The 26,004-nt window shown below is 40.2% G+C and overlaps 1 protein-coding gene across 2 annotated transcripts in view; it reads left to right on the top strand.

Annotated features, from left to right (window-relative positions):
* The window catches only part of SGPL1 (sphingosine-1-phosphate lyase 1), a 58,034-nt gene that overhangs the window by 26,950 nt on the left and 5,080 nt on the right, over positions 1–26,004 (top strand). For both annotated transcript variants that reach the window (XM_045581755.1, XM_036438217.2), the window contains exons 4-12: positions 6,049–6,116; positions 8,195–8,342; positions 10,775–10,851; positions 12,250–12,378; positions 19,428–19,516; positions 21,301–21,406; positions 22,956–23,054; positions 24,098–24,247; positions 25,427–25,665. In XM_045581755.1, the coding sequence (XP_045437711.1) occupies positions 6,049–6,116; positions 8,195–8,342; positions 10,775–10,851; positions 12,250–12,378; positions 19,428–19,516; positions 21,301–21,406; positions 22,956–23,054; positions 24,098–24,247; positions 25,427–25,665 (1,105 nt within the window). The remainder of the gene's footprint in view (positions 1–6,048; positions 6,117–8,194; positions 8,343–10,774; positions 10,852–12,249; positions 12,379–19,427; positions 19,517–21,300; positions 21,407–22,955; positions 23,055–24,097; positions 24,248–25,426; positions 25,666–26,004) is intronic.

Raw genomic sequence — 26,004 nt, 5'->3', positions numbered from 1 at the left:
ATTTTAATAATATTAATTCTACTAATCCATGAACCCAGGAAGACTTTGATGTCACCAGCTTGTCCTTCCAGGTGAAGTGACCTTTTCCATAGGACTTTCAGGAATAGCAATAAATGTCTCCTTCCCCTCCCCTTTTCTCCCCTCCCCTCCCAAAGCAATAAATGTATTCCCCCCTTCCTCCCATCTTTTTTATTTTTTTAAATCCTCACCCGAAGTTATTTTTCCCATTGATTTTCATAGAGAGTGGAAGAGAGGAGGAGAGACAGAGAAAGAAACATTGATGTGAAAGAGAAACATCAATTGGTTGCCACCTGCATATGCCCTAACTGGGGCCAGAATTAAGCCTATAATGAGGTTCGTATCCTTGACCTGTAATCGAACCAGCAACACTTCAGTCTGAGGGCAGGTGTTCTTACCACTGAGCAACTGGCCAGGGTTCTTTTATTTTCTGTTATTACTAGAGGTTTAGTGCACCGGTGAGGTCCCTCGGCCTGGCCAGTGGGGATCGGGCCGAAACTGGCAGTCCGACATTCCCTGAGGGGTCCCGGAGTGCAAGAGGGTACTCTGCAAAGTTGCTGTTGTTTGACATCTCCTGTATTGAGAGTCTGCCAGCTGGTGGTCAGTGCGCATCATAGCTACCAGCTGGTTGCTTAGTCTTTTATATATATAGACTAGAGGTCTCATGCATGAAATTCATGCAAGGGGCTTGGCCCTCGCAGTCCCAGCTTCATCCGGAAGGTCATCCACGTCCGGAAGGTCATTTGGCTGTCCGGTCTAATTAGCATATTATGCTTTTATTATTATAGTTAATAATGTATAGATACATAAGATAACACTTTCCATTTTCCCCATTTAAAAAATGTACATTTCAGGCGTATTACATTCACAATGCTACCATCCCGCTTTGGAGCTTTTTCATCATCCTAAATGGAAACTCTGTCCCATTAAACAATTGCTCCCATTCCTCTCCCCAGCTCTTGACAGCCACTATTCTATATATAATACTTTTCCTTTTAAGGTGGTGCATTTGTAAAAACAGACTAAGGTTAGAGATTTGTATTTCTTTGCTATATAATTAGTATTAACTTTAGGTGTTTACTTCTGTTTCTAATTTTGCAGCCCACAGTGCTCATGTACATTTTACTTAACTGGTAGAAGCAGAGCATCCTAGGTCCTGGGACTTACTGCCTTTAGTGTTCCAAAGAGAATATGCCGGGCTTGAACCATTCCAAGAGAAAATTCATAGAAGTAGGGTGCCACCTAGATCTTTGTGAGCTCAATTTAAGCCATTTCAGTTGTTTTATTTTTAATAACCTATTTTTATTATTATAGAAGTAGTATATGTTCATTGTAGAAAATCAGACATAGGTAAACCATCATAACAAAATTAAAATCTTGCTACCTAGATCTAACCACTGTTTATGTATCTGTGTTATCTATCCATACAAAATATAGTTTCTGTAGGTCAAAAATTGTTGAATGTTGGCAGTTTCATAGTTTTATGTGCGCGCGCGCGCACACACACACACACACACACACACACACACAGCACACTTCTTGTTTTGTAACTGCCAACTTGAATTTTAGACACATAAAAATATTTGTCTTCCCTCCAGACATTGGAGATCATTTTGATAGCAATGCCATATTTTTTTTTTTTTCAGAAACTTGCTCATGTAGAGAAGTATTCCACATCATTGAACAATCAAGTTATTTTTAGTATATTGCCCTAGAGGAGTCTGAAGTCTGGACTAATGATAAACTTTGATAATATTGAAACTCTGAATACTTTTCTGAGGGGAAGGGTAATTCTAGAACACAGACTGGATGCCAGGGTAGATAAGAACAAGTAGCAGCAGCAGCAGCAGGAACTGGGTAGGAAGATGGGCAAGGGGTAGCAGCTCTCTAAGGTATTTTTCTTCTTTATGCTGTGTCATTATCTGCTCAAATTCTTACTACTTTATGCTGCTTTTAACTGATTGTCGGTATTTCATCAACAGAAACCATTTATGTGGTAGGAGGGTGTGATCAACTCTCCCAGTTTCTAGCCCTGACAACACCCTTAAGTTCTCTTAGCCTGTTTCCCCACAATAAATTGAGCATAAAATACCTGTCTTACCTAATCATAGGGTAATATGAAGATTGAGGGGCATAATTTGTGTGGAAGGAATTTGTAAACTGTTAAGAGCCATACATTAATTTTCTTAACACTGACATTTTCTATTTTATTATCTTGACATATTCTAATTACTTTTCTTTCTGTACTTCTGGGGACTTTTACTTTTGAGATCATCTTTTTAGGTGGTGACCACGTGGTCTTCTCATTTTAATGTCTCCATCACTGATCCTGTATTTTGTCCTTTTTATTATTTTTTTTTTTAATTTTTTAAAAAATATCTTATTGATTTTTTACAGAGAGGGAGAGAGAGGGATAGAGAGTTAGAAACATCAATGAGAGAGAAACATTGATCAACTGCCTCTTGCACACTCCCTACTGGAGATGTGCCCGAAACCAAGATACATGCCCTTGACTGGAATCGAACCTGGGACCTTTCAGTCTGCAGGCCAACGCTCTATCCACTAAGCCAAACCAGTTTCGGCTATTCTGTTCTTTTTATCCTGTACCATTTTATTCCACCTCTCACCAGATTAGTTTATTTTTTTCTCCTCTACCTACTCACATTATTGTACTTTTGGAGACCTGAATCAGTTTGATAATTTTTGAATCTCTTTCCACCTCATTAATTACTTCATTTATTAAATAAGAAAGTGGTTCTGAATCTATACAGCTTTAACATGGCTAGAGGTACAGTTGACCCTTGAACACCATAGGATTAGGAGGACTGACCTCTGCACAATTGAAAATCCATGTATAACATTTTTCTTTTGTTAATCCTCAACTGAGGATATTATTTCCATTGCTTTTTAGAGAGAGTGGAAGGGAGGGAGGGATGAGTAGGAGAGGGTGAGAGACACTTTGATCAAACCTGCAATCCAAATACATGCCCTTGATCAGGAATCGGACCAGAGACCCTTCATTGAGCAGGCCAACGCTCTAACCAATAAGCACACCAGCTAGGGCCCATGTATAACTTTTGATTCCACCAAAACTTAACTACAGTCCCTCGCTATTTTTAGGCAGTTAGTTCCAGAACTCCCCATGGATACCAGAATTAGTGAATACTCAAGCCCCTTATTTAAAACTAGAGGCCTAATGTACAAAGTTCGAGAGCAAGGGGCTCAGCCCTTGCAGCCCCGGCTGACTCTGCCCTCACAGCCCGGTTACCTTGCAGCTACAGCTGCCTCACAGCCCCGCCCACTGGTCATACCAGAAGGTCATTCCTGAAGGTCGTCCTGCCATCTGGTCTAATTAGCATATTAGCTCTTTATTATATAGGACTAGAGCCTCAATGCACAAAATTGTGCAAGAGTAGGCCTTCGCCAGTCCTGGCTGCCTCAGCCTCTCTGGCTGCCTCTGGGGTGCCCCTCTTCTCCCCTCTCCCCCCCTCCCCTCCCGGCTTTGTCTAGAACACATGTGTCAAACACAAGGCCTGAGGGCCAAATCCGTCCCTCCAGGCCTTGCAATGTGGCCCGCACCGCGCTGTCATCACTGCACTCCGCTGCGTTTCCATCACAATGACAGTTTATGACTGTTCAGTAAACCATTCGGCCCACGATTTAGGCTGGATTTTAGATTTTGGCCCCTTCTCTGATTGAGTTCGACACCCCTAGTCTAGAAGGTCATCCTTAAGGTCTTTTCACTGTTTGGCCATTTGGTCGATTTGCATATTATGCTTTTATTATTATAGATGGCCTAGAACAGTGGTTGGCAAACTCACTAGTCAACAGAGCCAAATATCAACAGTACAGTGATTAAAATTTCTATTGAGAGCCACATTTTTTAAACTTAAACTATATAGGCAGGTACATTGTTATTAACTTAATTAGGGTACTCCTAAGCTGGCCTTTGCTAAAAACTTAAGGGGCCAAAGAGCCACTTGTGGCCCATGAGCCGCAGTTTGCCGACACTGGCCTAGAACAATGCATGTAGTTGGTTCTCCTCAGCTGCAGATTTTCCAACTGTGATCAAAGGTACTGTTTATGGTTCACAGCAGATTTGAAATCTGGAGATACAGTGTGTTATATATTTCTTTTAAAAAATCTGCACATAAGGGGACTCATTCAGTTCAAACCTATGTTGTTCAAGGGTCAACTGTAGTCAAATAACAAACAGTTTAAATATCTAATACTAAGTTATACTAATTTGATGGACTATTTTTATTAATGTCAAAAATGCTTCAAGTGAGAAGAGTATACAATATTGTACATACAATAAGATCTGTTATGTATTACAATATGTAGAACATGGGACTAAAAGGAAATACTTCAAAATGTAAACAAAAAAGTAACTACAGGTTTCAGTCCTTTTGTCTTCTTATTCAGTCTATGTCTTAACTACCTGCTTTTGTCTCAGACATTTATAGAGAGTTAACCATAGGGTGAGGTGGAAAGACAGGGATGCAACCTAAGCAAAGACAGCAAGATGCAAGACTTTATATAATGACTAGCAAAAGAAGGCACACATACACATTCTGTTGTTGAGAGCACGCTCCTTGTTGCCAGAGAAGTTGGAATGCCCAAATCTCCTAGCAATGCTGTAAAAGTTCATGTTCAATTCATGCCCTGTATGAAAGCTTGGTATAGACTTCTTATACACATTTGGGGTAACTGAATATTTCTGTTGTGCATTTGAAGCAGAGAGAATCCTGGGAGTCTCAGACTAGAAAAATAAAGACTTCACTTAAATCCCTGCTCCACCACTGATTTATCTGTGGCCTTGAGCAAGTTATTAATGCTTTCACCCATTGTTGCCAACCTCAAAATCTTGTTGTTAGAGTCAATTAGATACTGAATGTGAATTCATTAAAGGTAGAATAGTCTATTTTGATGCCATGTATTTATAATTATTGTCATTAACAGGATCACAATTCCATATTTGCTCTATGTACTGGCCAACAGAATGGAGTCTGATTGATGTAATGATACTGAAAGCCTTTTTAGGCCCAGAAAATGTTTTTAGGATATATGTTGAATGAGAGACTGGAGACTAGATCCTGAAAAAAAGCAAGCATTGGTCATTTGTTTTCAGGGAGGGGAGAGAAATGTTGAACCTCTATAAACCTTGAGAAGGTAGAAAATTCTGGAATATGTATGTCATTTGACCAAGTAGCCCTGTTTCTGGGAATTTATCCTGTAGGTATTCTTGTATGTATGGAATATGGTATGTGTTATAAAGTTATTTTATCATGGTTTGTAATAGCAAATACTAGAAACAACCTAAGTGTCCATCGAGAAGGGGCAGGTTAAGTAAATTATGGTAATACATATAATGAAATACTCTACAGCTATAAAAAATGAGTGAGATAGCACCAATCTTTTAAGAAAAAATATTTTTATTGATTTCAGAGAGGAAGGTAAGAGGAAGAGAGAGAAACATCAATGATGAAAGAGAAAATCATTGATTGGCTGCCTCCTGCATGCCCCCTTTTGGGGATGTGCCCTGACTGGAGATGTGTCCTAACTCCTGATTCATAGGTTGATGCTCAACCACTGAGCCACACCGGCTAGGCTGAAGCACTAATATTTAAAGAAAATATTTCTAAGTAGAAGAAGTTCTAGTACAGTGCTAGAATATGCTACCTTTTGTGTAAAAATAGAGACAAGGATAGATCTTTATTCTTGCTTGTATACGCATAAAGAAATTCTAGAAGGGTATTTGAGAAACTAGTAGCAGTATTTATGTGGGATGAGGTCTGGGGGTAGTTGAGAAACTTTTAACTCTGTGTGCATATATTTATTTATTTTTACTTTTTGAACCATGTAATCATATTACTTAAAAAAGTAAAAGTTTTTTTTTTTTTTAATGGAAAGAAACTCTGCCTTTGTGACCTGAGGGCAAATGGGGTTGCAGAGGACATACCTGAATAGTTCGTGCACTATGACTAACATCTTATATCCATGGATAATAGAACCATTTATTTCTTTTAGGTTTATGGTCAAGATTTAAAAAGAAATGCTTTAAGCTCATCAGGAAGATGCCTATTATTGGTCGAAAGGTAAGTGGGATCTGTATAGATCTCCCTCCTCTACCCACTCCTATGGTCATACCTCTTTCTATTTATTCTTTGAACCTGATATTCTCAAGGGGGAGGTGTGTTATTGTCCTCCACCTCCAAGGAACATTTGATAATGATTGGAGACATTTTTGGTTTTTACAACTGGAGAGGAATGCTGTTGGCATTTAGTGGATAGCGGCCAGGGACGCTGCTAAACTTCCTCCATACAATGCCCAGGACCACCCTGCACATAGCAGAGGATTATTGGCTCAACATGTCAGAGTGTCCAGATTGAGAAACCTTACCTAATCTTTTCTGCAGTATATGTGACTAAAGGAGAAAGGAGATGTCTGTCAAGAATTTGAAATTAGAAAACTTGATAGAAGTCACATGATGCTCTGGAGCAATATCTGGCTGGGCTGGTTTTAGTTATTTATGTGGGGGTTGAGTACTTATGTGGTTTAGATCAAGGTTGGCAAACTTTCCGTAAAGGGCTGGCTATGAAACATTTTAGGCTTTGTAGGCCATACTATGTCTGTCACAACTCCTCAACTCTGCCCTTGCAGAGGGATTGCAGCAGCAGGATCATAGGTACAGGAATGATCCTGGCCGTATTCCAGGGAATTTTCTTTACAAAAATAGGCGTAGGCCAGATTTGGGTTGTAGTTTGCTGATCCCAGGTTTAGAAATTTAGATATCAGAGCTATTCTCTTGCTCTTTGTACCTATCCATAGTCTAGTATGTTCCCTTTACTGTATTGTCTCTGCCCTCACCCTCACTGAGTATAAAATAGTCACCTCTGTACCCTCCCTTTTTTTTTTTTTTTTTTTTTTTTTTTTTTTTTTATCACAGATGAAGATAAACAGGGCAGGCCCTATTGCAAGCTTTAAGGAAGCAAATGAGTTCTTGATATCTTCATCTCCTCCAGTATCCTGCCTTTCGCCTCTGCTCCTCATCAATCTTTCATTTTTGGCTTTCAATTCCCTATTCGGTTCAGACCAGCAAAGATGTCAATTATCTTTTGCCTTTAACTGAAATCCATTCGGAGCACTATATAAACACTCACAAACTATGTATCATCAAGTTCATTTCCTGTGGGGAAGTAGAAGTAATAACTGGGTGGAGATAGGGCATGAGAGTAGATACATAGGCTTTTATTTTAGTTCACATTATATTAAGCCCCCAAATTAAATCTGCTTTGGTCCTTATAGAATAGAGAGTAAAGGAAAGGGGGAAGAGATAATGGACAGACTGGCTCATTAAGGATAATAGCATTTCCCCTTTTCAGTCCCTATATTTTTCTGCCCTTATTTTTCTTCATGTTTTTTCTCTTTCAATTTCAGATTTTGAGACAATGCTAGGGTTTCAGAACCTATTCTTAGATTTATGAACTAACAGAATTGGAAGGGCTTAGAAACTATATGGTTAGTCACCTTTCATATTTTAGAAGGAAATTTTGAGGCTCAGAGACAAGAAGTTACTTATTTTGAGTGAGCACTTGAGTTACAAGCTGTGGCCAGCTTGAGGGGCTAGAATGCTGTCTTCCGCACTTCCCAGGATGGCTTGAGCTTCTCTGAGGGGAGTTGTGCAGGTGCCTCCTGACCTGTCTTTTGAAGGAGCTCATCACTTGGACAAGCACCAGGATCCATTTTACTGCTGCTTGGCCTGTTTTCTGGTAACTGTTTGTGGCTCTACCTTTGTTTCTTTAGTGGACACACTAGCTGCTGCCAAGACAGGAACAAGGTCCAAATGTTGCCCTCAAAGAAGTGCTGACATTAGCAAATGCAAACCAAGTAAAGCAGAGGTGATGTTGACATGGCAGAGGAAGGGCAGGGGATGGGGGTGGGGGTTGGGATTCAAGTGCATCTTTGACCTTCAAAGAGAAGTCAACTTTTCAGATTTCTAAGAAAGTGTTGCACATGCCAGAAAATAGTTGCACAAACTGTCATCGTGTCTCTAAGAAAAAAATGCCCCCTTTTTCTCAGTATCTGTGTGGTGCCCAGTCTTTGGCAGCTGACTTAGTCTCTATGCTGTATTCTTCCATTTCCTTGCTAACTTTGTCTTTCTTACCTTTGGAGATCCAAGATGAGTTGAACAAGGTCAAGGATGATATTAGCAAGAACCTGTCATTTCTGCAAGTGGACAAGGAGTATGTGAAGGTTCTGCCCTCTCAAGGTCTGACCTCGTCTGCTGTTCTGGAAAAGCTCAAGGAGTACAGCTCTATGGGTATGACTCTCTGCACATGCATGCTACCTACTTCAGTAACCTGGCTGGCGGTCAGTTAATGTTTGTGAAGTTAAGAACAATTCATCCTAGTGCCATCGAGCTCGCTCGCACGCGCTCTCTCTCTCTCTCTCTCTCTCTCTCTCTCTCTCTCTCTCTCTCTCTCACACACACACACACACACACACACACACACACACCCAGTCTCACCCTCTCTCTCTCTCTTAGACACACACTCAGTCTCACCCTCTCTCTCACATGTGCAAGAAAAGGAAAAGAAATGGTTCATCCAGATATGTAAATGCTCAGAAGGGCCTGTCTCAAATGTTGACTTTCATATTTTAAAATTTATATTTAGATTCATCCTTCATCCATAAAACAAACAAATCTCAGAGACAGTGGAACTTGGTTCCATTTCCTTTTGTAAGCCTGAGGAAAACAGATGCATTTGTTCTTTGAAAAGATAATATGTTTAATAAAAATGGGTGAGTTACTTAATTTCTCTATGCTTAAACTTCTGTCTCTCTGCAATGGGAATAATAATACTTATTTGAAAGGATGATTATAGAGATTGAATGAGATCATATATGTAAATGTATAATACCTGGTATATAGTAAGTGCTCAATAAATGTTAATAACACAAATGCATGTTTGTTACACATTAAAGTCATATTATGAATATTTTTTTAAAAGTTTTTTAGATTGGCATAATTTATAGAAAATTTGCAAAGATAATACAGAGATTTCCCATCTATCCCTTATCCAGCTTCTCCTGATTTTAACAATTAAACTAACATTTGTCAAAGCTAAAAAACTAATATTGGTACAGTTCTATTAACTGAACTACAAATTCTATTCTGATTTCACCAGTTTTTCCACTGATGTCCTTTTTTATGTTCTAGGATCCAGCCCAGGATACCATGTTGCACTTAAAAAATACATTTTAGTCCTAGCCAGATTGGCTCAGTGGATAGAGCATGTTGGCCTGTGGACTGAAAGGTCCCAGGTTTGATTCTGATCAAGGGCACATGCCCGCTTTATGGGCTTGATCCCCAGTAGGGGGCATGCAGGAGGCAGCCAATCAACGATTCTATCTCATTACTTATGTTTCTCTCTCTCTCTCTCTCTCTCTCTCCCTCTCCCTTCCTCTCTAAAATCAATAAAAATACATTAAAAAAATAAAAAATACATTTAAAAATGTTAAATGCAATGTGTTGAGCTTTGACATCGGCAGGTATAAAATTAGGTACAGTCCAGGGTTTATAGATGATATAAAGCAGGAATTAGCACTCTGAGACCTGTATATTAAGGGTTTCTGTGATTATGAGGTCTGGCTGCTGCCTTCCTTTCCAGTTTTAAGTCACCATCCATTGGTATACTCTGTAGCAGCAGTAAAAGAACATGAAATGAAACCATGTATCCTAATTTTGAAGTCTGGTGGCCTCTGGTCTGAACATATACCTGGTACAGAGCAGGATCCTCTAAGGACAGAGGGAAGTCAAGCTGACAGCAAACCAGAGTTTGGCAGGTTGGTGAGATTGAGGGATTAGTCTAGATATTTACTACTCAGTCCTCTGCTCTCTTGTTGGAGCTGAAGATCTTTGTTTTGTGGATCCCATGACTATAGTCTTTAATGTGTTTTGTAATAGCTTTCTCACTACTCACTTTCAATATGGCACAGCCATATTGTAGCAAAAGGACCTGAGACACATTTGTTGGTATAATGTAGAGTGTGTAATATGGATCCTCAGGCAGGAGATGGAAAGTTGGGCTTTATATTCTGGTCAGGAATCTTTCCGGTGAGCTTTACCCCAATGTTGACTGTTCTGATCCTGGATGTAGCAGCAGATGTTGCTGGAAGCAGGTGGCTAATTCTATGTTGGTTTCCAGACTCTTGTCTGAAGGAGGGGCCCTGAGACTAAGATGTCTCATTGTGGCTTGTGTAGTCACGATCCAGTTCCCTGACTCCAACCCTCCTGACTATGTACTGAAATTTCACTTCTTCTCTGACACCTCTGCTCACAGTTCCCACACTTCCTAGGACTAGATAGGAAGGGCGGGAGGAAGAAGGAAGCATTGCTGACAAAGGCCAAGCTATGCCCTGTAGAGAACATCGGATGATATATAGGTGGAGGAAAATGTTTCTGATGTTAGGAGGCAGTTGGAGAAGAGGACAGCATGCTTACTGGGCTTCATTGTACTGAGTGCTGTGGGTGTCTTTCATATGCTGATACTAATTGATCTTTATTTTGCTGTGGTAGCTGTAATGGATTTTTTCTTTCTTGATGTAATATAAAGACACCTTTGGGTTTCCACTCAAATTTTTTTTTCTTTTGTACTCAAAGGACTTCCTTAGCATTTCCTCTTCTTAGACCCTTCCTGCCCAATTAAAAGTTTCTGCTTTCTGACCCAGTGATGTTACCTTCCTCTGCAGATGTCTTGTGGCAAGAAGGACGAGCCTCGGGAGCGGTGTACAGTGGGGAGGAGAAGCTCACGGAGCTCCTCGTGAAGGTGAAGCCCAGGCTCGGGGGGAGTGTGCGGTCTGTGCCAGTTTATGTAATTTAAATATGACTTCAGAGAAGTTTATTGTTAAAATAAAACTAAAGTTTAGAAAGTTTCTCTCCACCCAACAGGTGAACATGTATAATATTATTAAAGATACCTTCAGTCTGTAATAAAGTACAATATTGTTAACGTTTGCAGGCTTTATTGACACCCTGTGTAGAAGGCAGATTAGCAGGGAAGATAGTCCCAGAGTTTGAGATTATTAACATTACGACACATTTTGTTTGATAAGAAGAGACAAGGGAGAGAAACTTGATTATAATTTCCGATACTACCCGACTCTCAAATCAGATGACCTGAGAATGAGTGTGGTTTCACTTATAATGAAAATGCTTCTCATTTTTTGTTGACTTTAGAATTGCCTTTAGCATCTTTCATTTCTAGTCAGGTTTAATTTTGAAATCCCACTTTGCCATATAAAATCGGCATTGACTGGTCTCTGAGATATTTGTGTTTGATTATTATAATCATGAAACTGCTTATACAGTACTAAATATAGGCTTTGCTCAGCTGTAACTTGATATAATGCTCCAATCTTATTTCTGTGTTTAAAAATCATTCAGTGGATTCCTGTCATCTACACTGATTCTACAGGATAAAATACAAGCTGCTTATGAGGCAGAAAATACCAGGTCCCCCATGAGCCAGCTCCCTCCTACTTTTGGCAAACATTCCTATTACTTCCCCATGTAAACACTAGCAGGTGCCTTTTCTTTTTACAGAGTACACCTGCTCTTATGTTGTTTGCCTGTCTCTCCTTCCTTCCACCTGCTGTAAATGATGAATTCCTATTTCTCTCAAGGTTCCACTCAGCAGACACCTCCAGACCACTCAGGATGCTCATTATTCCCTCTTTAAGGCCCCTTACCCTCACACACACACATCTGGCATTGCACTTAGAACAATCGCTGCTTTGTTGCCAGACACTCTACTAAGTGCTTTGCATGTGTTACATTAGTTATTTGCTTATCGCCAGAACCCTATCAGATCAGTACCTTAATTACCCCTTTTAGCATATGAGAAAACTGAGCCTCAGAGGCTATTTTTCCTGAGATTACACAGCTAGAAGTGACTGGTGAAGCTTAACCTTCAAACTGAGTCCGCTTGGTGGTGTAGTCTGTGCTTTTAACCACATTTATACTTCCTCTCCTACCACATTGTAAAATAATTTATTTACATGTGTGCTTCCTCCACTGATTTTGATCTTCTTTAGGTTGGGGAACATAGTTTACCTTTTTCCAGTGTCTAGTGTGCCTAATACCTAGAAATTTTGGCTTAGTGTATGATTGTTTGTTCTGTACAGCTTAATTGTCTTGCTTCATATCTGCTTGCATTCCTTTGCAGGCTTATGGAGATTTTGCATGGAGTAATCCCCTGCATCCAGATATCTTCCCAGGACTACGGAAGATAGAAGCAGAGATTGTGAGGATAGCTTGTTCCCTTTTCAATGGGGGACCAGATTCCTGTGGATGTGTAAGTATATGCAAGTGGCATCCAGTATTTTTTTAGCTTAAAATAGGAAAATTTATTTAGAACATTTTACTTTTTTTATTACATATATGATATGTGATTATTGTAGAAAGAGTCAATAGCCCTAGCCAGTTTTGCTCAGTGGATAAACCATTGACCTGAGGACTGAAGGGTCCTCAGTCCTATTCCAGTCTAGGGCACGTACCTGGGTTGCGGGCTTGATCCCCAGTAAGGGGCATGCAGGAGGCAGCCAATCAATGATTCTCTCTTATCATTGACTTTTCTCTCTCTCTCCCTCTCCCTTCCTCTCTGAAATCAATAAAAATATATTTTAAAAAATACTGCTTGTAGTTCTGTATCAACATTTTGGCATATATTCTTGTAGATAATCTTTCTCTTCAATTTTTTACTTTGAAAAACTTTACATTTACATAAAGTTGCCAGAATAGTTTGAAGAACACCCTGGATTCACTAACTATATTTTGCCCTATCTGCTCTCTGCTTCCTTCTTTCTCTTCTTCCCTTTCTTTTATCCACCCACCTTCCTATCCACTTACTTATATAATTTGTTGAACCATGTCATGAACCAAGTCATGAACCATGACTTATTTTTATACTTGCTCATTTTACTTGAGCTGGATGCTTACTTGCTGATTTTGCTATGAATCGCATCTCATTTAATTGGTTTAGGAATAAAACAAGAGGTAAAATGTATATTTAAGACACATATGTTTCAACTATTCTTTTCAGTAGACATTTGTTAGTTTTTCTAAACTGTGATAGATAAACTTCTGTTTAGATTTGTTACTACAAACTGATACTGTCTTCTTAGAAAAAATGAAATCTCAGCTTATGCAGGATAGCGTTAGATTTAACCAGTGTGCTGCAATGGTAACCTAGAGGTGCTCACCCTTTCAGATACTTTTGTAATCATTAAAAGGTCTGCATATTTAATTATTGAAGGGCCCATCCAAAGATAATAACTTTCAATAGTTACTTTTTGTGTTTTTCCAGTAAGCTGTACTGTTTTATTATTATGTTGGCACCATGGTAAATCAACATGTTCAAATATTCAGTAGGTAACAGAACTGGTATTCATGGAATTCATTTCCCCAAAATAATTCTAAAATGGTTACAAACTGGACTGATAATGGGTTCTCTTATGGCATTTTGATGAACAGCATGACATAAAGGGGAGATGACGATATACTTATAGTATGTACCCTGTTTCCCCGAAAATAAGACAGTGTCTTTTATTAATTTTTTCTCCCAAAGTTGCGCTAGGTCTTATTTTCAGGGGATGTCTTATCTTTCCATGCGCTAGGTCTTATTTTCGAAGGATGTCTTATTTTCGGGGAAACACGGTAGTATTCTCCTGTGCCATCAGACTATTTCTTTTAAGAGACCAAAGGTTAAACAAGCACAAAACACTTTGACCTTACCCAATAAAGTTGAAGATAGAAGTCTTAGACCCTGAAATTCTCCAACTCAGGATATATCCTAGAAAAACATGTGTGTGTTGGGATAGATATATATTCATAGCAGCATTGTTCGTGTTAGCTAAAAACTGGAAATAAATCAGTTGTCAATCAAGAGTATGGTGGAGCCGAGACCGGTTTGGCTCAATGGATAGAGCGTCGGCTTGGGGACTGAAGGGCCTGGGTTCGATTCCGGTCAAGGGCATGTACCTTGGTTGCGGGCATATCCCCAGTAGGGGGTGTGTGCAAGAGGCAGCTGATCGATGACTCTCTCTCATCGATGTTTCTAACTCTCTATCTCTCTCCCTTCCTCTCTGTACAAAATCAATAAAATATATTAAAAAAAAAAAAAAAAAAAAAAGAGTACGGTGGATAAGGAAATTATGTATGTTTTAGTCCATTATGGTTGTTCCTCAAATTGATGCCCAGATTGCTCCATTTTTGACTAATGGGAGCTTTCTAATTTTGGTTCCTAGGTCCTTTTGCATGTCTCACGTAGTCTTTTACTAGTAAAGCTTCCATTCCCCCCCCCCCTTTTTTTTTTTTTACAAAATATTTTTATTATTCCATGGTCATCCTGTACATTTCTACTCCAGACCCGGGGCCAGCCATTTGTCCATGGAACCCTGGTTCATTTATAACTCTGTGAAATATTTACATGGTTTCTAAGTAAAATTTATGGAACAAGACAGATTTTAAAATAACTAGAAAAAGAATCCAGAGAGACAAATAAATAGAAAGTACAAAAGTGAAGTTAAGAAACATGAAGGTTAGAGTGAGAGGCTAAAACAGGGTTTAAAGCAGCCAGGAAAAAAAACCACACAAAACAAAATTACCTGTAAAGGTATAACTATTAGAACAACTGATTTTCTCAATAATAATGCCTGGGGCAGTTGGGGTAGATGAAAAGACTGGCAGTGAGCTGATAATTGTTGGAGTTGTGTGACCAGTACAGGGATTTTATTAATTCCCTTTCTAGTTATGTCTAATGTACATTTTAGTCTTTCATTGGGTTTTTAAATTTTGTTTACTGTATTTTTCATTCTTGAGAATTCTATTTGGTTCATTCGTTCATTCATTCATTCATTTAATCCTTACCAGAGGACATGCTTAGAGAGAGGAAGGGGGGGGGGGGAGAGAGAGAGAGAGAGAGATTGATTTTGATCTGTTGCCTTTAGTACATGCCCCGATCAGGAATGGTGCCCTAACCAGGAATCGAACCAGCAACCCTTTGGTGCATAGGACAGCGCTTACCAGCTGAGCCACATGGGCTGAGTTCTTCTTTTGTTTTTAAATCTGTTTGGTGGTTCTTTATTGTCCTTTGGCTTATAGTTTATTTAAATATGTTGCATGTAATTATTTTATATTCTCTTCTGACAGTTCCATTGTCCATGGCCTTTCTGTTTCTGCTGGTTTCACTTGTGTTGTCTTGCATCCTTATAGTTGTGTTTTTTATTTATTTTTTTTACTACAAACCACTCATTTTCCTGGGAACTTATCTTTAAGGCCCAGAATGAAGTTAAATTCTTCCAAAAAAGGTTTGTAATTACTTCTGTCAGTTGCTGGGAAGTACTACCACATTGGAACCAATTTTAGTTCAGTTCACAGCTTATAGTTTTGCATTACAGAGGTAGTTGAGTTCAAACCACAAACTCACATAAAAGCTGCCTTGTTATACATGCTTTAGAAATCCTTATTCTTCTTTTCCTGAGCAACAGGGTCGAGAAAAGCAATTTTTCTTGATGTCCTCTTCTGTACCAGTGGGATATTTTCCTTGTGCCCCTCAGATTATGGGTGTAATTTCATTTTTTTCCAGCCATCTCCCATTAGCCTCCTTTCTTTGGGCAGGTCCTAAATTTATCTCTTGTTCTTGAATGGGCGAGGGAGTTTAAGGTCTCTTGGAATTGGCAGCCACCTTCAGAGGTAAAGCCAGCTTTGGCACTCACTTATTTTGTAGGATTCTTGATTCTGTTTTGTTTGCAGTTTCAAATATTCCTTTACGTTAGCTCAGTGGGGGATATAAAAAAATAATGTTTTATCAGGGCTTTTTAAAATTAATCCTCCCCTGGAGATATTATTTCCATTGATTTTTTTAGAGAGAGTGGAAGGGAGGGGAGAGACACAGATGGAAACTGATGTGAGACACATCTATTGATTGCTTCCCGAATGCGCCCTGAGCAGGCTGGGGATTGTGTCTGCAAATGAGGTATGTGACCTTGACCAGAATAAAACCCATGACCCTTTAGTCCAGGGGCCGACACTCTAACCACTGAGTCAACCCGGAGAGGGCTTGCCAGGTTTTTAGTTTCAGGTAGGAGTGTTGCCCAAGGTATAAAATCTGTATTGCTGGGAATAGAAGTCCCATGATTGTTTTTTGTGTTTTTTCCTACGTGAGAGATCTTTATGTACTTGAAAGCCTCTTTACACCTGAATCTCTTCCCTGTTTTTCCTAGGTTACTCAGCTGTTCCTTAGGGAATACAATTTCCAAACAGATTGCCACCCATCCCTGTCATTCTTCTCTGAACACTTTTTGGTTATCTATGGCAGCCAGATGGACACAATTCTTCAAGTGTGGAGTGACATTGATCTTTCAGTCTGTCTTATTTATCTGGGTTCACTAAATTTACCTTAAACCTTTCCTCTAAGTCAGTCTTTTTATTCTCAGCAGTGTTTATTCAGTTCCGTTCTGTATTGGTGCTGTTTGGTACTTCATTTTTTTAAAGTTTGCAGTCTCATTTTGTTGTTTCAGTGTCCAGCTTTTCAACTCTTTTCTAGAATCATGACCTTATTATATTGTGCTGTAGTGAGAAACAGTCATGAGGAATTTCCTTCTGTTCCTTAGGTGGTTACCTTTGGAGCTGGACTTTTATTTTGCATGCTACTTTCTTCCTTGTATATGTTTGTATCGTTACCATGCCATTTTCTTTTGTCTCCACTTCAAAGAATCAGTCCAGATGTTCTCTCCCCATTTTGCTCTTTCTCCCTAGCTGCCGTGTCTACCACTCTGATCTGAAGAGTAGGAGAAAAGATAAGGAAACCCCTTCTGTTTGCTTCTCCGAAGATTTGGAGTATTAATGAGAGTGGTCAGGATTTTGCTGAGTTGCCTGGATAATTTCCAGGGCTTAGAAGAGGGATTATGAACTGTGTTTTGCTCTCTGCTATGGATTGGAAACTTGTTTCTTCTTTTCATTGCCAGTATGGAAGTTTATTGCATCAGATTATATCTCGTTCCTCCTTTGGTTCTTATTATACGTTGTCACTACTGTTTTTCTTTATTCCTACAGGTATTGGGAGGAAGTCCGTGAGGTAGTTTTAGTCTTCCAGTCTTCCAGCGCTAGGGTATTTGTACTTTGCTTTTGCTTAGGTACAACTAAACCATGTCTCTCCCTTTATGATCTTCTTTGTGGATGTGTCACTGTTCAGGAGAAGGGTGGAGTCTAAGATCCCCAGTCTCTTCTAACACTTAGACTTCAGACTGAAATCTCTGGGATCCTTCGAGTTCTCAACTTCTGGCTCTAACTCTCTCTTGATGAGCTGCTTTGGGTTAAGAAAGTTCATAGGTAGGGAACATGAAGACAAAGCCTTAAGAGTTGGGCTGTCTTTAGACTATTCCCATTTAAGGTATTACACTTCTCGTTCTTTGTTTTTTAGCCTTCACCTTTTTTTTTTCTTTTCCCTTTTATTAACTTCATTTGCCTCAAAATGGATGAGCAGAGACTATATACCAAAAGAAATTAGGTTGCCAAGGAAACTGGTCCTGGCTGATGCAGGTGTCAGTAGGACCAAACATTACCTTAAAAGAAAAATTTCCAAACAGGTCATGTCCTACTCTTGTTTTTGACACACATTTCATATGTTAGAGTGAGAATTATAAATGTTAAAAGAAGCTGACTAACAACAAGTAGTTATTGAAGTCTCTGCATTCTTCACAGCTAAATTTTCATTTCCCTTTGGGTGCAGGGGGAGGAGGGAAATGGGAGAATCTTTAAACAGAATTTAGGGATCAGAAATAAGAATTAGAATTGAGGTATCCCAGCTTTAATAGTAAAAAAAAAAAATACACTGGTATTTCCTTAACAAATATCAATGTTGATTTGCTTAACAGTTGAACTAAATATAGGACATGTGAAGTGAGTAACTCGGGTTTGGAAATATTTTTGCGTGTGTCATTACGACCTTAGTAAGAGATGGACTCCCTGGAGACTGACTTTGCTGGTCCTTTTCCGACTTGCTGCACAGCTGGTTTGACTTCTCATGTGACATTCTGAGGTTTTAGCTGGAGCACAGGACATACTGCTGATGTGCAGAGCTGACCTCAGTGTAAGCACTTTTGTCTTCTCCAGCATTGAAGTTCAGAGACCTACACACAAGTGTGTTATGCCCACGTCCAGTACATTACTTTGTGGTCACATGTTTCATGAAGACTTCCTGAATCAAAAATGACTTTTCTCAGCTAATCTTCCATATAACTCCTGACTACTGGGATTTGGTATCGAATGCTACTTTTGTCCTATATGTGGATATTATTTTAGGAAGCTTCAGTAATTACCCTCTCTCATTCTGTCTCACATTTAGCTACACTAAATACAAAAACATAGGAAGTTTTACTTCTTATCAACAGATGCTAATGGATGACATTGGGTGCATCACTTCAGCCTCTCAGCAACTCAGTGTTCTCACTTTTCTTATAATGAAAAAGCCATATAAGATCATGTGAGTCTTTGGAAATGGTAAATTTAAGAAAATATCCACCTAGCTCAGTGCTGTGGCTTTTCTTTTTTGGCTTGTTTTAAAGTTATTAATTCTTGGATGTTATTGAAAGATAGCCAGGTGGGTATGATATGCCTGTTAGTCATGGCTTGCTGAGAGTCAAACCGAGCATTAAGAAAAGTTAACTGAGGGTCTGTTAAGTGTCTGCCACGAGGCTTGGTGCTAGGAATGTTGTCCTGAACAGATTGGTCCTCTCCCTTATGAGATTGTAGTCCCTTGGGGTTTATAGGATGAATGAGATAACTGCTGAGTATCAGAGTTGCTAGACCTCACTTCAGGAAAACATGTTATTTCATTTAGAAACATTAGGATTTTTGTTTTGATTTCAGATAACAAACTAATAGAGGCTGCTTTTTCTTTCAAACTTGTAAAAAACCAGAACTTCACTTTAGAGTGCCTAATTATCTGTTCTTGGTCTTGTAATGTGTTGCACAGTTTACTACAACTGTAGCTACACAATTTCATGTTCTTAGTGGTCATTGAAAATTTAAGTCAAAGTCAATCCTGATGCTTTTGAATGGTGTAAAATGCCCTGTCCTATCTGCAATTGGAGGAATTAATGAGGAAATGGATTGTGCTCAGATCTGAGCAGATGTGCAAGTTGTCTAGATACCATGGAGCTTCTGCTGATCTTAGTGTTTTTACTCTTCTCCTGCACCCAGCATGGGCTTAGCAAACAAAGCCAAGTCTCCCTTCTGGAAGACATAGCAGTGTCTGCCCTATACCAGCCACCATCAAAACCAGGGCAGGCTGATAACTATCCCTCACTTCCCTCCACAGATGACATCTCTCCTTTTTCACAGGTGACCTCTGGGGGTACAGAAAGCATACTGATGGCCTGCAAAGCTTATAGGGACCTGGCCTTCGAGAACGGGATCAGAACTCCAGAAATGTATGTATGTGTGGCTGTGTCGTTTTCTCACCCCCCGCTGAGATTTGTCTGGAATGCTGCTGTATGAAACACCTGCCTGTTTTCAGCTTCTCTTCCTTTGGCAATTCTATTCCTCTTTCCTCCTATCCTGTGTCCTTGACGCCTATCTCTTTACATTCACCAAAATCCTAAGTGAATCAGCCAGTTAATTTTCAAAATCATCCCCTCCACCCTGATCCGCACCTCTCCTTTATACATGGTATATATTCTTCAAGCAAAAATGAGATCCTTTTTCTAAGTGACAAGAGTGACAAGACTATATGTTTGAATTCTGTGATATTTATTATAAATTATTTGGAGCCTAAGCAACAATCTTCTGTTTATCTTAGTTCAATGAAAGTTATATTTCAGGCTGCTTTGCGGTTCCCCTAAGAAAATTACAAGCTAGCTTGGCCAGTGTAGCTCAATGGTTGAGCATTGACCCAGGAACCAGGAGGTCACCTGTTCGATTCTTGGTCAGGGCACATGCCTGGTTGCAGGCTCAATCCCCAGTAGGGGGTGTGCAGGAGACAGCCAGTCAATGATTTTCTCTCATCATTGATGTTTCTATCTCTCCCTCTCCCTTCCTCTCGGAAATTAATAAAAATATATTTAAAGAAAAAATTTGAATCTAAGGGTAGTTTTATGGGATAGAACATTTTTAAATCTTTTTGAGGTTTACCCATATTGCCACCCCATAGTTTTTGGTTTTGTTTTGCAATGTATTTGTATTGATTTCAGATAGGGAGGGAGAGGAAGAAAGAGATAGAAACATCAATGACGAGACAGGATTATTGAGTAGCTGCTTTCTACACACCCCTTACTGTGGATCGAGACTGCAACCCAGCATGTGCCCTTGACTAGAATCAAACCTGGGGCCCTTCAGTCTGTAGGCCGACACTATCCACTGAGCCAAACTGGCTAGGGCCCAACCCCATAGTTTTGATATTTGGTTACATTATTTTTTTTTCTGTAGATCCTCTCCTTGTACAGTGTGTTTATATGTTATTTGGATTAATGTTTTTCCCATAAGTGTCAGTGACTAAGGCCTTGATCGTATATGATTTCATACTGTGATTCCTACTTAAGCCTAACAGAATAATTCAGGTTACCATCTTTCTTCAAGCATAAATCTTTGGTGCTTGGTACTTAGTAGGACAGCTTTTTCTCCATTAAAGGGAATAGGCTAATTGTAAGAGTGGAACCATTGAGGGAAATCTGAAAGCAAATACTTAACTGTGACTTAGTTTCCTTTTTTAATACTATTTGAAATGCTACTTCCAAGTGTGCAGTGCAAATGGAGATTATAGTTTCTTATAAGATCATGGTCTTTCAAAGATGGAGGGGACTTTTGATCTGATGCTTGGCTGCTGCTTTAACAGCCCTGCCAAGCAATCTTGCGTTTTCTGCCTGAACATGTACCGTGTTAGGAAGCTTGCTCTCCTCTGATGTGCCTGTCTTCATGTTAATTTGATCCAGTTTTCCTCTTCTTTTACCTGTCAGCCCTAATTTATATTTTGGATCCTTCAATGTGGGATTACTTTCAAGTTCTTCCTGTTGCCAAAATGATTTCCGACATAGTAGGGAGAAAGTTCCTTAGAATATCTTTTTGTGCTTAAAAAGTAAATATAAACACTTTAAAATTTTTGAGGAAATAAAATTTTTGAGGAAAAGTAACCAGAAGTTTACCCGGTTAGCTGTTAACTGTGCTCTTTTGAACCTCATTTTGATCTGAATTTCATTATTCTCTTCTTCCCACATTTCAGTGTGGCCCCCCAGAGTGCCCACGCTGCATTTGACAAGGCAGCCCATTATTTTGGGATGAAGATTGTACGGGTTCCACTAAACAAAAAGATGGAGGTGGATGTTCGGGTGAGTTCCTCTGAAGGGCCATTGTCTGCCTTGGGCTGTGAGAAGCAGGAAGTGTACCAGACTGACTGTTTTTTTCCAGGGTCACATGCAGATAGGCTCAAAATATCTTTGATTGTAGTGGCCAGAGTTGCAAAATCTTCCACTGGCAGTGCTGATTGACCGTAGCTTCAGTCTTTTCACAGATTCATCCATTTGTTCCTAACTTTAAAGGCCTGGGTTTGCTTCAGCACTGCCTCTTTCTCTTCTCTGTTTGTGAAATAAGCATGTCCTAACTTGCTCTAAGACTCTCACTCTGGTTTGTATGTTTTTTTTTATAATTTAAAAAAAATCCTCACTGGAGGAGGATATGTTTTTATTGGAGAGAGAGAGAGAGAAGGAGGAGAGAGAGGAGGGAGAGAGGGAGAGAGAGAAGAGATATGCCCTGACTGGGGATTGAACCATTTGGTATACAGGTCGCACAGAACCAGCCAGGGTGTTACTGTGGTTTTGATTGGCCTGAATGAGCATCATTGCCAATATAAAGTAATGATTTTTTCCATAAGTAAACTATTCCAATTTATTAGCATTAGCATTATCCCCCCCATCTTTATTGAGGCATTAGTGTACCATTAATTGACAAATTAAAAATTGTATATATTACAACTTAATGTTTTGATGTAAGTATGCATTGTGAAGTAGTCAACACAATCAAGCTTTTAACATTTTCATTACCTCACATAGTTAACATTTTTATTTTATTTTTATTTTTTTCATGGTGGAAATACTTGATACTGCTCTGTAGATCTCTTAATTAAATTTCAAATATATAATGCAGTATTAAGAAAACTTGTTTAGTGGTCACATGGCAATATATTTTATCTCCAGAACGTATTTGTATAATTGAAGCTTGGTACTCCTTGACCAGCATCTCCCCATTCCTCCACTCCCAAACTTTGGCAATCACTGTTCTACTCTCTGCTTCTACAGGTTCAGGGTTTTAGATCTAAGTGAGATCATGTAATATTTGTCTTTCTGTCCTTGGCTTATTTAAGTTAGTGAAGTGTCCTCCAGGTTCATCTATGTGGTCACAAATGGCAGGATTTCTTTTTAAGGCTGAATAATACTTCTTTCATGATTAATTTTATGCCTTGCATTTGTATAGAACTTTCCAGCATTCAGAGTGCTATCGGAATTGCATTGGAGCCTAGGACAGCCCAGAGAGGTGGTAGAAGCTGTTAGTATTATTGCAGTTCACAGATGAGGAAAGATTGGGTGGAGTGAAGAAGTTTACACCAGGTTTCACTGCTAGTTGGCTGCTCTTTTACCCAGAATTCTTTTCCCCTCAGTGATTTTGCTATTTTTGTATTGTGCTCCCTTTCCCCCCAATGGACCCATCTGGCCTTGTTTGTATTCTGCTACCATGGTGGGCAGCAGGCTTCTCCCAGGTTGGAGAGGTAAAGGAAGGGGCAGTAGTGGAGCTAAAGTGCATAGACTAGATTAATCTTGTTAGGGGAATAGGAGAGTAACTGAGATGTAGATGCTCATTTTCCTTCCCACGTGTAACTCCTAGGCAATGAGAAGAGCCATCTCCAGGAACACTGCCATGCTCGTCTGTTCTACCCCACAGTTCCCTCACGGTGTGATAGACCCTGTTCCTGAAGTGGCCAAGGTATGTGAGAAAAAGGAACCACTAGGCAGTGAAACTGAGATTTTAAAATAGAATCTCATGGTACAGTATCTGGCAAATAGAAGCGATTTTGAGTTTAGATTTTAGCACATGGGTGGTGAATAGCTCTGTGGCAAACTCTGCAGCTCTGTTTGGAGCCTCTGAAGGTTACTGGCTTCTGCTGTGGGGGAGGAGAATAGAAGGAAGAAGCCTTGTTTAAATGGGATATTTGGAAGTAGGACTAACATTTCAATTCAAATCAGGAAATGATTTGTATTTAGGAGCATGCCTACCAGAGAGTGGTATTCAGTCTGCTGCTCCATAACACACCCTCCCTCCTTCCCTGCTGGGCAGTTAGCAAAAAGGACCTTTGACCCACTCCAGAGGCAGCCGGAATCAGAGTGCTGCTCATTTTCTGCATGATTTTGCAATGAATTTGAGGCCCTGCATATTTAAATATAAAATAAACACCACATTTCAGATGAATTATTTTGAAGGCTAAATACATTTGAAAGATGAACTTTTTTTTATTGGGAATGTCAAAAAGTAGCAGGCTTCTTAAAACATGGAAGACGTCCTATATAATAAAAGGCTAATATGCAAATCGAGCAAACAGAACAACTGGTCGCTATGGTGTGCACTTACCACCAGGGGGCAAATGCTCAACGCAGGAGCTGCCCTCTGGTGGTCACTCCCACAGGGGTAACGATGCTCAACCAGAAGCCAGGCTCACAGCTGGTGAGTGCTGCAGCAGTGGCAGGAGCCTCTCCTGCCTCCGAGGCAGTGCTAAGGATGTCCAACTGACTGCGTAGGCCCTCTCAAAAGGGAGCAGGCCTGACCCGTCAGTCAGATATCCCCTGAGGGCTCCCAGACTGTGAGAGGGCACAGGTTGAGGGACCCTTGAGTGCACGAATTTTGTGCACTGGGCCACTAGTAGTACATAATGTCCTTATGATTACAGCCTACTTTCCCACCCATGTCTTGCAAACTTTTTGTTACAGGGCTGTAAATGAAATTCTCTTATGGTCTTTGTTTTTTGGAACTAGCTGGCTGTCAAATACAAAATACCTCTTCATGTAGATGCTTGTCTGGGGGGCTTTCTCATCGTCTTTATGGAGAAAGCAGGATACCCACTGGAGCAGCCATTTGATTTCCGGGTGAAAGGTGTGACCAGCATTTCAGCGGATACTCATAAGGTGAGCTACAGAAGGAACCAAATGTTAGTCAGAGGAGACAGTTAGTTGACTATTATCTACAAAATAAATTGGTTAAAGCATTAGCTTTTCCCAAAATGTAAAATGAAATCTGGCTCTTTGCTTTCACCAGGGCAGTTGCAAGGTATAGTGGTAGAAATGACAAGCAATAGTGGAAAGGAACCCATTATCTTTGTGTCTTATAGCTGAATTTCTATAACTGGAACATGTTAGTGTAGTGGCCCTTTTAAAAGTTAGTTCCCACCCTAGCTGGTTTGGCTCAGTGGATAGAATGTCAGCTTACGAACTGGAGGGTCCCAGGTTCAATTCTGATCAGGGCACATGCCTGGGTTACAGGATCGGTCCAATGTACTGGAGGCAGCTAATCAATGATTCCCTCTCAACCATTGATGTTTCTATCTCTTCCTCTCCCTTCCTCTCTGAAATAAAAAAATATATATTTAAAAAAAAAAAAAATAGAGTTCCCTGAGCCTGGAGACAGTCTGCGGGGAGGAGGAGGGAGGTTGCATTGGGCTTCCTGAGGGAGGTGTGTAAGTGCCGCAGCTCCCATGCCGCTGGGTTCCTGCACCTGGGCGGCCGGGCGGTGCTGGTGGAAGAGTCCTTTAGAAAAAGGGAAGAACTTTATGTGCTCAGGAGTGTTTGGCCTGTAATGTTTGAAATGTCTATTCCTGCCCCCACCTCATGGACCGAGACAAAATCCAGATCAGTTTATTATAATACTGGATGAGGAACACCATGAAGTTCTTAGTAGAAAGGACTAATAAGTAAAAAAGGATGAGAAGGGAGTCAGGTTGTGATTGTAGCTGACTTGAGTGACTTGGGTTCCTGGCTTCCGGTGGCACTTTATCTTGGCTTTCATCCTGACATACTGCCCTGGAATTACGTTTTAAATAAGGAAAACACGTGCTGGGCGGGAAAGGGGAAGTAAACTGATTAGCAGGACAAGGCACCGCTCCTCCTGGGCCTTGGATTCCTCATCCCTAAAATAGAGTTTCAACTCCAGCCCTTCAGTTCTCTCTCCCCGTTAACATTGCACCTTTGAATTTTTAACACGAGTGAGAAGCATCATAGAGAATGTGAGGGGAAATTTTCCACGATCAGCGTGCAGGGCAGGTGTGCCAAATAGAACTGTCCAATCACCTGTCTGCTTCTCCCCCTCAGTACGGCTACGCCCCCAAAGGCTCTTCCGTGGTGTTATACAGTGACAAGAAGTACAGGAGCTATCAGTTCTTCGTTGATCCAGACTGGCAAGGTGGCATCTACGCTTCCCCAACCATCGCGGGCTCACGGCCTGGTGGCATTAGTGCAGCCTGCTGGGCTGCCATGATGTACTTTGGTGAGAGCGGCTATGTTGAAGCTACCAAACAGATCATCAAAACTTCTCGCTTCCTCAAGTCAGAGTATGTGGAAGATTGAGATTCTGCCTTGTCTCTTGCTTTGTCTGTTAGTGTGCTCAAGGCATCTGCCTGGCCACACACCTGTAACCCCAGCCCATTCGTTGTCTCCTGAGAGAACAAGGGCTTAGAACAGCAGCTGAGGAGTGTCGTGCTGGCCTGGGAGGATAATGCTCCCTTGCTCTGCTGTGACTTGGAATGTCAGATCAGGGCTTCATGTAAACCATCTTGTTTCCAAGGATGTCTTAACCACGGGCAGTTCTTACCACGTACTGAGGGACAGTTTAATGACTGAGACAAGACAGTGGTTCTGGAATTTGAGGATGCATCCTAATCACCTGGAGG

Source organism: Pipistrellus kuhlii, unplaced genomic scaffold (genome assembly GCF_014108245.1).
Source record: "Pipistrellus kuhlii isolate mPipKuh1 unplaced genomic scaffold, mPipKuh1.p scaffold_m20_p_15, whole genome shotgun sequence".
Taxonomy (NCBI): Eukaryota; Metazoa; Chordata; class Mammalia; order Chiroptera; family Vespertilionidae; genus Pipistrellus; species Pipistrellus kuhlii.
Note: the sequence above shows the minus strand (reverse complement) of the source record. Positions and strands in the feature narration are given on the sequence as shown.